This window comes from Myotis nattereri, assembly GCF_964212035.1.
Source record: "Myotis nattereri genome assembly, chromosome: 5".
Classification (NCBI taxonomy): domain Eukaryota; kingdom Metazoa; phylum Chordata; class Mammalia; order Chiroptera; family Vespertilionidae; genus Myotis; species Myotis nattereri.
The window spans coordinates 15,702,002-15,716,492 of NC_138080.1; the positions used below are offsets into that span (position 1 = coordinate 15,702,002).

At 49.1% G+C, this 14,491-nt stretch overlaps 1 protein-coding gene and 1 pseudogene across 2 annotated transcripts; both read right to left on the reverse strand.

Moving 5' to 3' along the window:
* Nucleotides 1–1,803: 1,803 nt before the first annotated feature.
* Nucleotides 1,804–2,234, reverse strand: LOC308519343 (large ribosomal subunit protein mL42-like; annotated as a pseudogene). Its single transcript has one exon. The product of its transcript is annotated as a large ribosomal subunit protein mL42-like (transcript).
* A 3,284-nt stretch (nt 2,235–5,518) lies between these two features.
* POLR3D (RNA polymerase III subunit D) lies at nt 5,519–11,368 on the reverse strand. The gene is made up of 9 exons (XM_081091071.1): nt 10,501–11,368; nt 10,132–10,301; nt 9,162–9,205; nt 8,405–8,556; nt 8,153–8,277; nt 7,746–7,914; nt 7,111–7,376; nt 6,488–6,640; nt 5,519–6,322 (listed from the first exon to the last, which is right to left on the reverse strand). The coding sequence occupies exons 2-9, from the start codon at nt 10,294–10,296 to the stop codon at nt 6,200–6,202; spliced, it is 1,197 nt and encodes a 398-aa protein (XP_080947197.1). The 5' UTR covers nt 10,297–10,301; nt 10,501–11,368; the 3' UTR covers nt 5,519–6,199.
* Nucleotides 11,369–14,491: the final 3,123 nt, after the last annotated feature.

Here is a 14,491-nt window from a genome sequence, read left to right on the forward strand (position 1 = left end):
CTGTCACTTAACCACATGGTTAAAAGAGGATCAAGCCTACAGTTCTCTCTTTTGGTGTCTTAAAAACATGCACATACAGATGCAGGAAGTAATACATTTGCACCCATATATGAATGTTGCTTTGGGTTTTTTACTACCATTATTTGCACTGATTTGTTGAGTAGAACTGTATATTTCAGAGGCTCAGTCAAAAAAGCAGATTTGCCTTGTCTTTATTCCACACTTTTACATCTAATCTGTGAATCAGGGAATAAAGACAAGCTGTGGGGACTTTGACTCTGGGTTATTAACATTCAACCCTGAGGTACCTGAAATGGTGAACAGGAAAGTGGTACATGCTCCTCCTCAAACTTTCTCTGTGTGTATGTTAATCCTCACCTGAAGATACTTTTCCCATTAATTTTTACAGTGGAAGGAAGGGGGACAGAAACATCAATGTGAGAGACACATCAGTTGGTTACCTCCCGCCCTGACCAGCTCTTGGGATTGAGCCTGTAACTGAGGTACATATCCTTGACCAGAATGGAAGACAGAACCCTTCAGTCTGTGGGCTAATGCTCTAACCACTGAGTGAAACTGGCTAGGGCTCCTTAAGCTGTCTTGGAAGAGTTGAAGAACTAAAGACTGAAAAATACCAAACATCTAACAAAGCAGGGTCTTTGAGTTGGCCTAGGAAAGCAGAAGAGTATTTTTTGAGCCAAAGAAACAGAAGAGAGAGAGGAATACAATGGAGACCCACTGGCAATGCATTAGCTATATAAAACAGGAAAGCATTGAAGCCCAGAGAACAAAAAGCAGTAGGCTCCTCATAGCACAACCTTAGGCCAAATAGGACTTCCACAAACATGTCTCCAAGAAACCTTCTGGTCTAGGCTACAGTGAGAAGAGACCAGAAGACCATCCAACAGAGTTTCTGTGAGCTCTTAGCTATAGAAGGGACCATGTGGTGATTAAATATTCAATTCCCTCACAGCTGCTGGCTAGGCAGCTTGAAGGGCTCAGTGTAGAAAAAGCCCCAGCCATGACAGAAGAAACTAAAGGTAGGCATATCCACCCAAAACCTCGGAGGTTACTTGTAAGTCAGGATGCATTCTTACTGAGCGCTCTTATTGTGGCCCATCCCTGTTTCAGAGCAGTTTGCTAAGTTCACAGGAAAGGGAGCTGTGAGACTGGCATCTAATAACCAGAGTCACTGTTGCAGGAGGCTTGCCCTAACCTCTAAGATGCCCCACCCTCACTGAACTATGGAAAAATCCAGCCCTGTGGACAAAGGCCCGAGGCAGAGAAGCTGCTCCTCCAGGGCCTACACAATGGAAGGATCAAGAGTGTGATAACCAGCCCAGGTGGTGTGGCTCAGTGGTAGAGGGTCCACCTATGAACCAAGAGGTCACGGTTTGATTCCTGTTCAGGGCACATGTCTGGGTTACGGGCTTGAGCCCCAGTATGCGGCATGTAGGAGGCAGCCGAACAATGATTCTCTTATCATTGATATTTCTCTCTCTCTCCCTCTCCCTTCCTCTCTGAAAACAATAAAATAAGAATAGTGTGATAACCTGGTGAAAAGAACAAGACCCATGAACTAAAAAAGGCCAGCATGGCCAGTGGGGATAGGGAACCAAGCCAAGTGGGAGAACCTGCTGATGCTAGGAGACAGAGGTGTGCCTCTCAAATTCAAAATTTTTTTTTTAGATAAAAAGACATTTTATTATTATTTTACTATATTACATAGTAGTGAATATACCTGATTGCATTTTCTCAAATGGCAAATGAGGACAGGACAGCATTTTACTGAAAACTTCAATATCATCTGTCTTTTGGAGGATTCAGTTTCCTATGACGTGTATGATACTGTCCCTAAGGATACCAACGGTGCTCAGTAGTAAAGAACATTTTGCTAAGTTGTTCTATCATGGGTCCTTGCTCAAAGTGTTCATCTTTTTCTTCTAATCTGGTTTTCAGTATTTGATCCTGTTTCTTCATAATTATACACAGGATCTGTCTGAGGGATAGGCTTGGTGTGTTCATATGGAATATCCACAGAAGGATGGTAGCAAACTATTGTCCTGCCACCAGATGTCAAAGCAAGTTCTACTTTGCAATTATAGTCATCTAGAAGAGGAGAGTATGAGGATTTATGACAGACACACTATAAAGCTCCATTCTGGATCGGAAATAAATGTTTCAAAATAGTTGTTTGATATTGCCCATTTCATTGCTGATACCGCCACGGTGAATCAAGATGCTTATCAGGTGGTATGGAAAAAGATTTGAAGAGAAAATGCTTTTAAAATTTGCTTGTAGGCACACCTATTTTCATCCCTTAACATCTGCTCACCATGAGCCTGCCATCTTGCCTCTAGCTGGGTCCCTCAAATTCAAAACTTTTAAAGTGGAATGTCATCTGTCAAGTGTCAAAGAGTCCATCTACATAATAAAGAGGCAATATGCAAACTGTCCGTTACGGTGTTACAGTAACGACCATTCAACAGGCTGCACGCACAGCCAGGGGACTTGCATGAGGCTCGTGCCCCTGCCCCTGGAGCCGGGCCAGGAAAGTGAGGGGGCTGCGTGGTGACACCCGCACGCAGAAGGCCAGTTCTCAGGGCACAATCAGCAGACACCAACCAGGGAGTGCGAGTGTCGGCAGTGACCCCCGGGAGGGGTCGCGCACACAAATCGAGAGGGTGTGGCCCCAACATGAAGGAAGGGCCCGGGTGTGATGACAGGGAGTGGACGTCGTGGTAAAGCAGGATAACCACTGGGTAAACAACACAGGGATCCCATTGCCACAGACACGTAAGGTGGGCCCATGATGCCCGGGACACTGGTCAGTCCTCCCAAGTGCACAACCTCAAAGTCTCCTCCTGCCACGTGAACCTGGCCCTGCCACCGTGGAGACCACAGGTGACCCTCACGCCACAGGGAAGCCGCCATGGCTTTCTCTAGCTGCCCATCCACTCATTGGCCTGGTCCAACCAGACAGGAGCTTACATCCTGGGTGGAATGCCCCCCAAGGGCAAGCTGGGCCCCAACCATGCCTGTGCAAGCACGCCCATCACCTACAAATTCAGGATAGGAGCAGACAGAGAGCTGCTTGAGGCATGGGAGCAGGCACGCTGGGGAATGGGAAAGGCCTCCGCATCCACCCCCCTTCGGCACGCAACAGGAGAAAAGCCTCTTGCGTGCTTAATGCAGCGGTCCCTGCGATGGACACTGGCCCTGGCCCTGGCCCTGGCCCAGCAGGGCACTCCCGACTCCCAGAGGGGAGGCATGAGCCACCGTCAGCAAGACACAGCTGCGTCATTGCTCAGGCCCTCAAAGCTGATGTGAGAGGGGCCCGAGTGCCCAAACAGAGGCTGCTACACATCCCAGAGAGGAAAGAAGTCAGTACTAAGACAGGATGAAAAGCATAGAATTTTTAATTAGCCTGTAAAAAGAGTAAAAGAGGGAGGAGGGGGGATGATAGGAAAGCAGGGAAGAACTTTATAAAGGAGTCAGCAGACAGCAGAGTTAAAGAAGGAAAGAGGATGTGTGAGTGAACTGTAGGAGCTATAATGAAAATCAAGTATAGCCCTAACGGGTTTGGCTCAGTGGCTAGAGCAGGGGTGGGCAAACTTTTTGACTCAAGGGCCACAATGGGTTCTTAAACTGGACCGGAGGGCCGGAACAAAAGCATGGATGGAGTGTTTGTGTGAACTAATATAAATTCAAAGTAAACATCACTGCATAAAAGGGTACGGTCTTTTTTTTTTTAGTTTTATTCATTTCAAACAGGCCGGATCCGGCCCGCGGGCCATAGTTTGCCCACGGCTAGGCTACAGCATCAGCCTGCAGACAGAAGGGTCCCAGGTTCGATTCCGGTCAAGGGCATGTACCTTGGTTGCGGGCACATCCCCAGTAGGGGTTGTGCAGGAGGCAGCTGATCGATGTTTCTCTCTCATCGATGTTTCTAACTCTCTATCCCTCTCCCTTCCTCTGTGTAAAAAAAATCAATAAAATATATTATAAAAAAGAAAGAAAATCAAGTATAGTTGTGTATTGGGGACAGATTTTAAAAGTAGGAGCCAGAAAAGAAAAACGATAAATGATAGTGAATAATTAGGCAGGTAGATAGATAGATAGATATTGAAACAGTGGAAGTAAGTAGAGAAGAGTATATGGGAAAGGTAGGATGAGAGAGAAAGAGGAAGGGAAGAAAAATCTTAAAGGGGAGCCGGTAGGGCTTAAAAGGAGAATGGGAAGAAGGAAGAAATGGGGGAGGGAGCAAAGCAGGTCTGAGGGAGGAAGTGAAGAAAAAAATTAAGGTGGGAAGGAAAAGGGGAGGGAGGGAAGGGGTAAAGATAAAGAAGGAACGGGGAGGGAGGGAGGATAGGAGATAGATGGAAAGGATGATGGAAAAAAAGTAGGAGATAAGGAGGAAAGAAGTTTATAAATGAGTCAGTAGGAAAGTGTTACACAAAGGAGAGAGAAAAATTGTGTGAGGGAGAAGCCAATAAGGAAGTCAAATACAATTGTGTGTGAAGGGGATAAGATTTTAAAAAAAAGTTAATAGGGGTGACCAGGCTGGCAGGGGAGGGCAGTTAGGGGAATCAGGCCAGCAGGGGAGGACAGTTAGGGGGACCAGGCAGGCAGAGTGGTTAGGGCGGGCAGGCAGGTGAGCAGTTAGGAGTTAGAGGTCCCGGATTGTGAGAGGGATGTCCAACTGCCTGGAGGATTGGGCCTAAACTGGCAGTTGGACATCCCCCGAGGGCTCCCAGATTGGAGAAGGTGCAGGTCAGGCTGAGGGCCCCGCCTCAATGCACAAATTTGGTGCACTGGGCCTCTAGTTATTTAACAAATCTCAACTTCTATCTTTTTTTCTCACCTGAGGATATGTTTTTCCCTGATTCTAGAGAAGAAGAAACATTGATATGAGAAACACTGATGAGTTGCCTCCCACACACACACTCAACCAGGGATCCAATCCGCAACCTGGTTATGTGCCTTGACGGGGAATCAAACCCATGACCCTTCAGTGCACGGGACAATGCTCTAACCAACTGAGCCAGTGGCCAGGGCTAACTTTTATCTTACCAAGGGTTGTTCTTCAGCAGTAGTTGACTTAGTGTAGTGTTAATTCCCTATGAGAATTATTAATTGCTCTTTGGAGAAACCCTTCAATGGAAGCTAGAAGAGTGCTGCTACTTATTCCAGGGGTGAGGGTAGGGGGAACAAGTGTTCAGACCACTGTGTCACCTAAAGGCATTCGTAGGTGCTGGGAAGATTCTGACTTCTTTACTTTGATAGGCCCTAGAGCTAGGACCTCACAGCAATGAACAGGAAGTACTTGGCTAAGAATGCTCAGGAGAAAAAGGGCATAGAAGGGCCTGAACCTGTACCTTCAGAGGATTAGGCTGGGGTGGGGGGTCGGGGGTCGGAGGGTGGTTGGGATGTGGAATAAGAATGCAGGGACAAAGCATTCACTTCCCCCCGAGAGTGTCTCAGAATCTCTATTTTGTTTGAATATAGACTCAGGCAAAGGGAAGGGAAACTAACATTTATTGAGTGACTACTGTACATGTGGGGGCCTTGTGCAAGGAGTTTTCATCTACAACATTCCATTTAATCCTCACACCAACCTTGTGAGGTAGGTATTGTCCTCATTTTTATCAAACGAGGAATATGAGGCTCAGAAAGGTTAGGTGGTTTGTCCAAGGTCACACTACTAGTTACTGATGGAGCCGGGCCTGAGTACTGAGACTCCAACTAAAACATTCCCTGCTCTCTCTCCGTCTGCCCCTCAGAAGGAAGGAGGGAGCGAGAGCAGCACCAGCAGCAGCAGTTCTTACACTTCCCACAGCGAGAACCCAGACGGTCACCATGAGGAGGAGCCTGTACTCTTCCACAGACCCTCCCCTCTGCACCGGGAAAGATGTAGTCAGCTGAAGAGATAAAGCATAAATATAATAATAAATAGAAGGGACAAGTCCCCCAGCAGCAACGACTTGCAGCATCCATGCTGTGGGAAGGTCACTGTGCCATTCACAGCTGCTGTGGGAGGGAGCCACATGGGCCCGGTGGGGAAAACTGGGACAATGGCTGCCAGGGGCTGGAGTGGGTGGGCTAAACAGGCCTGTTCCGGGTCGCACAGATTTCAGAACAAAACGTCTGGAGCAGGCAGCAGCCATGGGCAGTCACCATCATCCTCCATCTGCTCATTTTACCGGTGTTTGTGATCCAAGAGGGATTCAAAATTGGGGGAACATACAAGTTTGTGCTTTACGTGTCCTAGGACTGTCATGTCCCCCGTCCTACTGTCTCCAAGGCCCACGGACACCAGCTCCTGCCAATCGACAGAGAAGGCAATGAGAACAAAACCACACAGCCCATCAATCAGTCCTGATTTTAATGTGATAATCCCAAGAACCCTTCTCCCTCACTTAGCACCGATTCCTCGGCATCCTCGACCTCTTAAAGGGCCTCTGCCCTTGAACTGATGGGCTCTCACCTGCAGAAAAGAGCAGGCAGTTCCCATTGTTACATCCAGAGTCACCTTGCCGAGGAGGAGCTGTACCTTTCCTGACTTGCGAATGAGCAGCTTGCCAACCTGACCCTCTGTCAGGTCAGCCAGGGTACAAGCATTCTCTGCCAGCCTGGCTTCCTGTGAAGAGAATCAGGGTATGGAGAGGGGGGAAGGAGCAGTTTCCTCCATCCTTCATGAGGGAACCCTTTCCCGAAGAAAGGCATCAGTAGCAAAGGTTAGCATAAGCTCCCCAAAAAGGGCCTTTTCCTAGGGCTGCTTGCACTGGTTAAAAAAAAAACACACCACAAAACAAAACAAAAATTACCCACAGCAAACAAACAAATATTAACAACTGCTGAAACTGGGTAATGGCACATGAGGGTTAATGGCCTCTCATGTACACGTTCAAGTATTTCATCGTAACAAGTAAACATACATATAACTGAGGTTGAAGTACAAAGCCCCACGCTTCTTATGGGGAGAAAGAACAAATACATGATGTTCTTGCAATTCAGCCTGGGTGGCACACCCCTGCTTCATGCTACAGTCGCTGCTTCCCTTCCTGATCGATCCCCCCACATTTCCACACAACTCATTCCTGAGCATACCCGGTCTTTCTCCTGCTTCACGACCACCATCTGTCCATCTTCACTCTGCACCTCTGTCTTGATAGGCTTGATGTCCTGAGTTGGCGGCTGGCCAGGGAGCGTGTCTGGCAGCTGGAGGAACAGCAGCTCTTCCTCCTGCGTAAGGCTCAGCTCCCTGAGCAGCTCTGCCACAGATACGTCCTTTGGGAGGCCCGGGGTCTTTCTGGCTGCTCTGGGAGGAGCCTTCATCTTGGCCTCCTCCTCCTCATCTCGTGGCTCCTCTTTTACTGCCCAAAGTAACACAAATGGAAGAGCTATCTATCAAGTGGCCATCCTCTGTGTCATCTCATTGTACCCATCCCTTCACCCCCAACTGCTCCAGTCGCTCAGCCAGGAAGCTGCAGAGAAACACTAGCTGTGAAGAGGGATCGAGGAATTGTGTGACTTATCTAATAAGGGGTGTCTGTGGCTAGGCCCACCGGTTCATATCAGCATGAACCTTCTGAGAGTGAGACTTTAGTGTCTTTGTTCAGGCCATGTATTTACAGCTGGAATGGGAGAGGACCTGCTTATTATGCAGCAATCTGGGAGGCCCATGGTGGGGACTGGGGGGCAGCCACAGGAAAGGAGACGAGATGTTAACTGACACAGAGTACCTTTCACAACAGGCACATCCACCTCCATGTCCTCTTCCTTGGGGCCAGCCAGCCAAGGTTTAACATCTGGTTCTTCATTCTCTTCCTTAAACAACCACCCAGAGTGAGCCAGAGGCAGCTGTACAGGCATGTTTCGAGTGTCATTCCTCAGCCCAGGGTCATCGATGAACTGCCAAAGAAGAGTCAGCGGCTGCCATGGCCTGGCCAGCAGATACACGTACTGGGATTGCAGCCCACTTTAGCCCTAACTCTTCTAACTGAAGAGTCCTCTGCTCGCCAGGCTTCCAGGACATCAGAGAGCAATTCTTCCTCCAATCCTGACTCCACAGGCCCTTTCCACTGCCATAAAGAAGGCCCATCCCCCCCCCTCGCCCCCCCCCCGCCCCCCCAAGCCTGCTGGTACCTACATCATCCTTCTCCAGCATGCGCAGGATCTGTTTTGTTTCTTCGTCTGTCTCTCTCTTCTCTTTTTTGATGTTGATGATGTGAGAGGGCCCCATGTCCGACACATCCACTGTCTTATCCCAGTTCCCTGTGGGAATCACCCAGTTCACCAGGGGTAAGGAAAACTAAAGTGGGAACAGGGGAATCCCACTGCCCTTCTCTCAGGCAGTCTGGACTGAAACCCATTGATCCCTTCCTCCCGGAAGCTTTCGTACCCTTTTTCTTCATCATTTCAGCGGGGCCCTGCTCAAAGATGGAATGGGACTGGATCACTTCTGGTCGCCCCCGGCCCCGTCCATGACCCTCTCGCTGTCGGTCTCTATCCCTCTCACGCTTCTCCTTCTTAATGGTTACTTCTTCCTTGGGTCTGGAAAAGAGAATGGATTAAGGGAGACTACTCACTTACCCTTCCTGGGAGAACTGGTCTTAATTCGCCCACATATCTCCACTCCACCTGAGCCAATAACTACATCATGAGACACAGAACCCAATCCAAAGTCTAACACTCTTCTCACTTCCTTGGTGTGCAGAGTCCTTTCGGTTTGTTTTACTTTATCTTCTTGTTTGAGGGTATGTATTGAAACTATAACTCAAAAGTTGACTTACAGAGACTGCCCCAAAAGGTAAAAATTTTTTGTATTCATTGAAAACAGGAAGGCTGTAATGTAAAAGAACTTAAGGGAAAACTTAATACATCTTTGTCTAAACGAGTGGCTCTCAACTCTGGCTGTAAAAGAGAATCCCTCTGTTTCATTGCAAACAAATTACATCACAATTTCTGGGAAGGCCTCTCAGGCATCAGAATTTTTTTAAAGCTTGCACGTTAGAATCAGCTGGGAGCCAGGTTGGAAACAACTAAATACACAAATTTAAATTTCTGTGCCACATACCTAGTTACTAGTATTTCCCACAAGGCTCAAATTCAGAGCACCCTAAATAAGGGGTGAGTATTCAGAAGGCCTAGCTACTTACTCTTCCTTGATCTTCCGACTGATGATATTTGGGGTGAAGGTTTTCTGAAAGTGAAATACGGGAGTCACTGATTTGGTCATTTCTGATCCCAAAGCACTGCAGAAAAAGAAAAACTCCCAAAGGGGATCTTCTGTGGACCAAAACCACCATGGCTCTGTTCTGTACATTCCACACTGTTGTCGGACTTACAGAGACAGACACGTGCCTGAGAAGGATGCCTGAATAGAAATGTCAAGTCATGGTGGCAGCAGTTACACACAAAGGGGCACCAAGACCCTCGTAAACTTGCAGCTTCAGTCTCCCCCTGAAAGGAGACCCTTGGGACTTCTAAACACAAACTGATCTAACCTCACCTCTTTTCCTCAAACTGCTACAGAAAGCAAAGAGCTCAAGGAGGACAGACAGATGTGCCAGGACTCACAAGCAGAAGACAGGTTGGGCTGCCACCAGAATGCACCCGGGCAAACTTAAATCTTTAAAAAAAGCATGGCTGCTTTCTGCTTGCCATCGCCCCACTCCCTACCGAAGGGCTGCTCTTCACATCTGCGGCCGTAAACACCAGGGAGAGGACACGGCGCCTCCAAGGCCAGGCCTGGAACCCACCACCCTCCAGCCCAGAAGTGCGCACCCCGATCCACGGCACATTCAGACGCCGTCCAAGCGCAGGCAAAACGTGTGCCTGGCAACTCCCCTGGGCTTCTTAGCGGTGACCACACACACAAAAGTAAATAAACACTTTTAAGTTGCTTTTACACAAGCCAGAATGCTCTCCCCTCCAGCCATCTCTGAGAACCAGGTCAAAAGCTGGTTTCCAGCATCTAGACGTCAAGGCAGGACAGGCTCCCCCCAAGTCTGCGGGCAGAAGTCTGGGTACGAGCGTCCCAGGGCCCCACACCACGCCTGGCGCACGGCAGGCCCGACATGCGCATCCGCTGTACCCCAGGAGCCTGGGGTTCGAGGTAATCGGTACCTTCTTGACTCCCCCGAGGGTGAGATCCCGGGAGCGGATGGAGGGAAGGCGGCCCGGGGTGAGGTGTGGCGCCGGCCGCTGTCCGATAAGCCCCCGGGCGCCAGAGAGGAGGGCGCGGGGCGCTCCCGGAGCGCTGGGCTCGCCCGCGGCCTTTCCTCCCGACATGCTGCCTGGAGAGAAGAGGGGAGACAGCAACGTCAACCGCGGGGACCTACCCGGGGACCCACCCACCTGGCCGCTCGCCCCCCAGCCGGTGCGTCCCTCCCTCGAGTCTCAGCTCCTCCCCTCCCACGTGGCGACTCCCCGGATCGCCGCGGCCGGAGCCACGGGCGCGCCCTCCCCGCAGGCCTCGCGAGGCGGGACGCTCACCAGCCCCCGCCGACCCCACGCCGTGCGGGTCCCGACTCCACGCCGTGCGGGTCGCGACTTCAGCTCCGGCGCGGCCCGCGGCCGACCCTAGGTCTCGGCGTGAGGCGGAAGTCTGCGTGGCGGGGCCCGGGCGCCGCCATCTTGCCGCAGGGCGGAAGTGAGGTCGGTGGGCGGGGCCTGCCACCCTATTTATCCGGCGGCGCCCCGCTCGCCTCCGCCTTCTCTTCCCGGTTCTTCCCGGAGTCGGGAAAAGCTGGGTTGAGAGGGCGAAAAAGGAAGAGGGGGCTGTGCCTGGTTTCGCCTCAGGGTCTTGGCCGAGGGCGGAGGGGGCTGGCGGCGCCCCGCTCTGCCGGTGGAGGCCTTGGCCGCCGCCGTCACGCCATGTGGGGATTCTCCGCGGTGGACCGAGGGGCACTGGGGTCGCGGCTCCGGTGGGGAGAGGGGCGCGGGCAGAGACCCGGACCCGGACTCACAGTCGGGGAGCCCTGGCCGGCTGCGGGATCGGTGGTGACCTTGGCATGGTCACTGCTCTCCGGGCAGCGGCGTCGCCCTCGCCGGGGAGTCCTTTCCCTGCACTCCCGGGGGTCCTGCGTGAGGCTGCGGCGCCCGCTCGAGCCGCTGCGCTGACCCTCCGAGACCCGGGTGGGGGCCCGGGTCCACGCCTGGAGCCCGAAAATCCAAGTTGGCGCTACTGGAGGGGACGGATTTAAAGGACTCTTACTGTGACTCGGCATTTGTAATTTAACGTGAAGAATAGCCTTTGCTGTATTTCCCCCACCCCCACCATGCAGAAGCCATGAAACATTAGGCCAAGCGAGGCAAGGAAGCACATCCCCCATGGAGTACCGTTAACCTCTGCAGCGCGTCCCCGGCTCCTCCACGTAGCTGTCCTATTGCGCTGCCGTTTGGAACCCTCCCTTTTCAAACATTTCTTGGTTGCTCTATCAGAAGACGGTCATTCTCAGGCGGCTATGTCATGATTTGCCTGTTTTCCTGTTGGGACACTTAGGTCCCTGTTGTGAACACGCTGTAGTGAACATCTGGTGTGGTTAGCGTTTTTTCTTATTTGGATTATATCCCTAGGATGACATTTCTAGACTGGTGATAACTGGCCAAATGATGTACTTTTTTTCTTCAGTATTTTTTTTTTTAATGTAGAGATCATTGTAGACACACGTGCAGTTGTAATAAATAATGCAGACATCTCAAGCACCCTTTTCTATTCCTGGTCAGGGCACATACCCAGGTTGTGGGTTCCATCCCCACAGGGGTATATAGGAGGCAACCAATCCATGTTTCTTTCTCTCTCTCTCTCTCTCTCTCTCTCTCTCTCTCTCTCTCTCTCTCTCTCTCGTCAATAAAAATATCCTTGGAGCCGAAACCGGTTTGGCTCAGTGGATAGAGCGTCGGCCTGCGGACTGAAGGGTCCCAGGTTCGATTCCGGTCAAGGGCATGTACCAGAGTTGCGGGCACATCCCCAGTAGGAGATGTGCAGGAGGCAGCTGATCGATGTTTCTCTCTCATCGATGTTTCTAACTCTCTATCTCTCTCCCTTCCTCTCTGTAAAAAATCAAAAAATATATTTAAAAAAAATATCCTTGGATGAGGATTTAAAAGGAACGTAACACTGATACAGTCAAAATACAAGACACTTCCATCACCATCAGGACTCCTCCTGTTGCCCTTTTATAGCCACACCTTCCTCACTCCCACCCCCGGCAACCACTAATCTGTTCTCTAGTTTTGTACTTGTATTATTTCAAAAGTGGAAATCATTCAAAAATGGAATCATACATTATGTGACTTTTTTTTTTTTACTGAGCATAATTCCCTGGAGATTATCCAAGTTGTGTTTATCATTAATTTGTTCCTTTTATTGATGAGTGTCCATGGTTGGTTTAACTGCACTTTGAAGGACATGTGGGCTATTATGAATAAAGCTGCTATGAACACACATGTACAGGTTTTTGTGTACACGTAAGTTTTTATTTCTCTGGGATTAATGCTCAAGAGAGCAATTGTTGGGTCAAATGGTAGGTGTATGCTTAGTTTTCTGAGAAACTGCCAAACTGTTTTCTCAGTGGCTATATCATTTTGAACATGCACGTTTTATATTTCTTCATCCATATTGCTAAATTGCTTTAAAAAAGGGTTGTGCTATTATGCATCACCACTAAAAATGTATATGTATATAGTATATGAGAATATATATGATATTTTTCCACATCCTTTTGAGTAGTGCTCTTAAAATTTTTGACAGTTTAATAATATATTAATATTTTGTGGTTTCTAGCCAGACTTTTTTCAACTTCTTCTCTTCTGACTGGTTTTGTGATTACCAAACCTAACCAAAGAAAAGCCCTTCCTGTGCCCTGCAGAACTTCGCTGCAGTGGCCTTAGCTTCTGACGGGAGCACTAGATGAGATTGCTTTGATTTCATTCGCTGGGCTTTGAGGTCCACCAACCTTTTAGCAGCTCCCCAATTTTGTTTTCTTACAAACATACTTATTCATTGTAGAAAATTTGGGAATTTTTAAAAAGCACCCAGAAGAAAATGAAAATCACTTATTATTATACCATCAATTATTCTATTACTTGAAGTTGTTTTTCAATGGATATAGATTTTTAAAAATTGAGGTATTTTGCATATAGTTCTGCAATCTCTTTTAACAATATACTATAAACATTTTCTGAGTTATTAAATATGCTTCTAAATTATGACTTTTAGTGGCTAAATAGTACTCTACATTGTTATCTGGTACCATAATCTAACCAATTTCCTTCCTCAAATGCTTTTTGGGTTTTCTTAGCATTTTTCGCCCCAAAAGGACAAGAGGAGAGAAAAATTAAGTCTTCCACCTTTAACGTTAGGGTTATAATTATTATTATTATTATTTCCCTTTAAGAAGATTCTTCAGCCCTGGCCAGGTAGCTCAAGTGGTCAGTGTGGTCCCTATATGCCAAGATTTTGGGTTCAATCCCTGGTCAAGGCACATACAATAATCAACCAATGAATGCATAAATAAGTGGAACAACAAAACAATGTCTCTCTCTCTCTCTCTCTCTCTCTCTCTCTCTCTCTCTCTCTCTCCCCTCCCTTCTTCTCTTTTTAAAAATAAATTTTAAAAAGAAGATTCTTCAATATTTCCTCTTATTAGACTAACTAGAGGCCCGGTACACGAATTCATGCACGGGTGGGATTTTTCAGGGTGGCCTGCAGAGATCAGGCCCCAGCTTGCGCCCTCAGCCTTGAAAGCCCGCAGCCCCATCTGGCACCCTGCCTTAGCCTGGCGTCGCCCCCTCACCTGCTCCACCATCCTGTCTGCAAGGGGATTGATTGGGGCCGGGCCCCCCACCCAGCTCCCTCAGTGCCTGGGAGCTGAGCAGCAGGCCCGCCCCCCTCCCCCCCACCCCCCCCACCCCCCCTACCCCCTCCGCTGCCACTGGTCGCAGTCTGTGGGGCAATCGGCGGGGCGATTGGGCCCCAGCTCGCACCTGCCTTGGCCTGGTGCTGCCCGCTCACCTGCTCCACTATCCCGCCATGGTCCCACTCTCATCGGGGCCCATTAGGGCCAGCAGCACTTCACTGCTGCCTGCTGCCAGTGTTGTGTCAACACCAACCATGTTCCGTGCTTCCCCCTGGTGGTCAGCACATGTTATAGCAAGTGGTCTAACTCCCAGTCTCCCAGTCGGATTCCCAGTTGAATGACCACCTGAGGGGACAATTTGCATATTAGGCTTTTATTATGTAGGATATACTATCAGCACCATTCTTTTTTTTACTTGTTCCAACACCTCCCTCTTCATTTTCTCCCAAAGAGCATTCATTCTTTTATCTAGCCTCAAAAGAAACTTGTTAGTCATTACTAACTGAACCCTGTGTAATCACATCTGTGATTCTTACAGATCTTAATTTTTTGAAATAACATTTATTGCATTTTATTTTTATACTAGAGGCCCGAAATTTGTGCATTTTGGGGGGGAGGGTCCC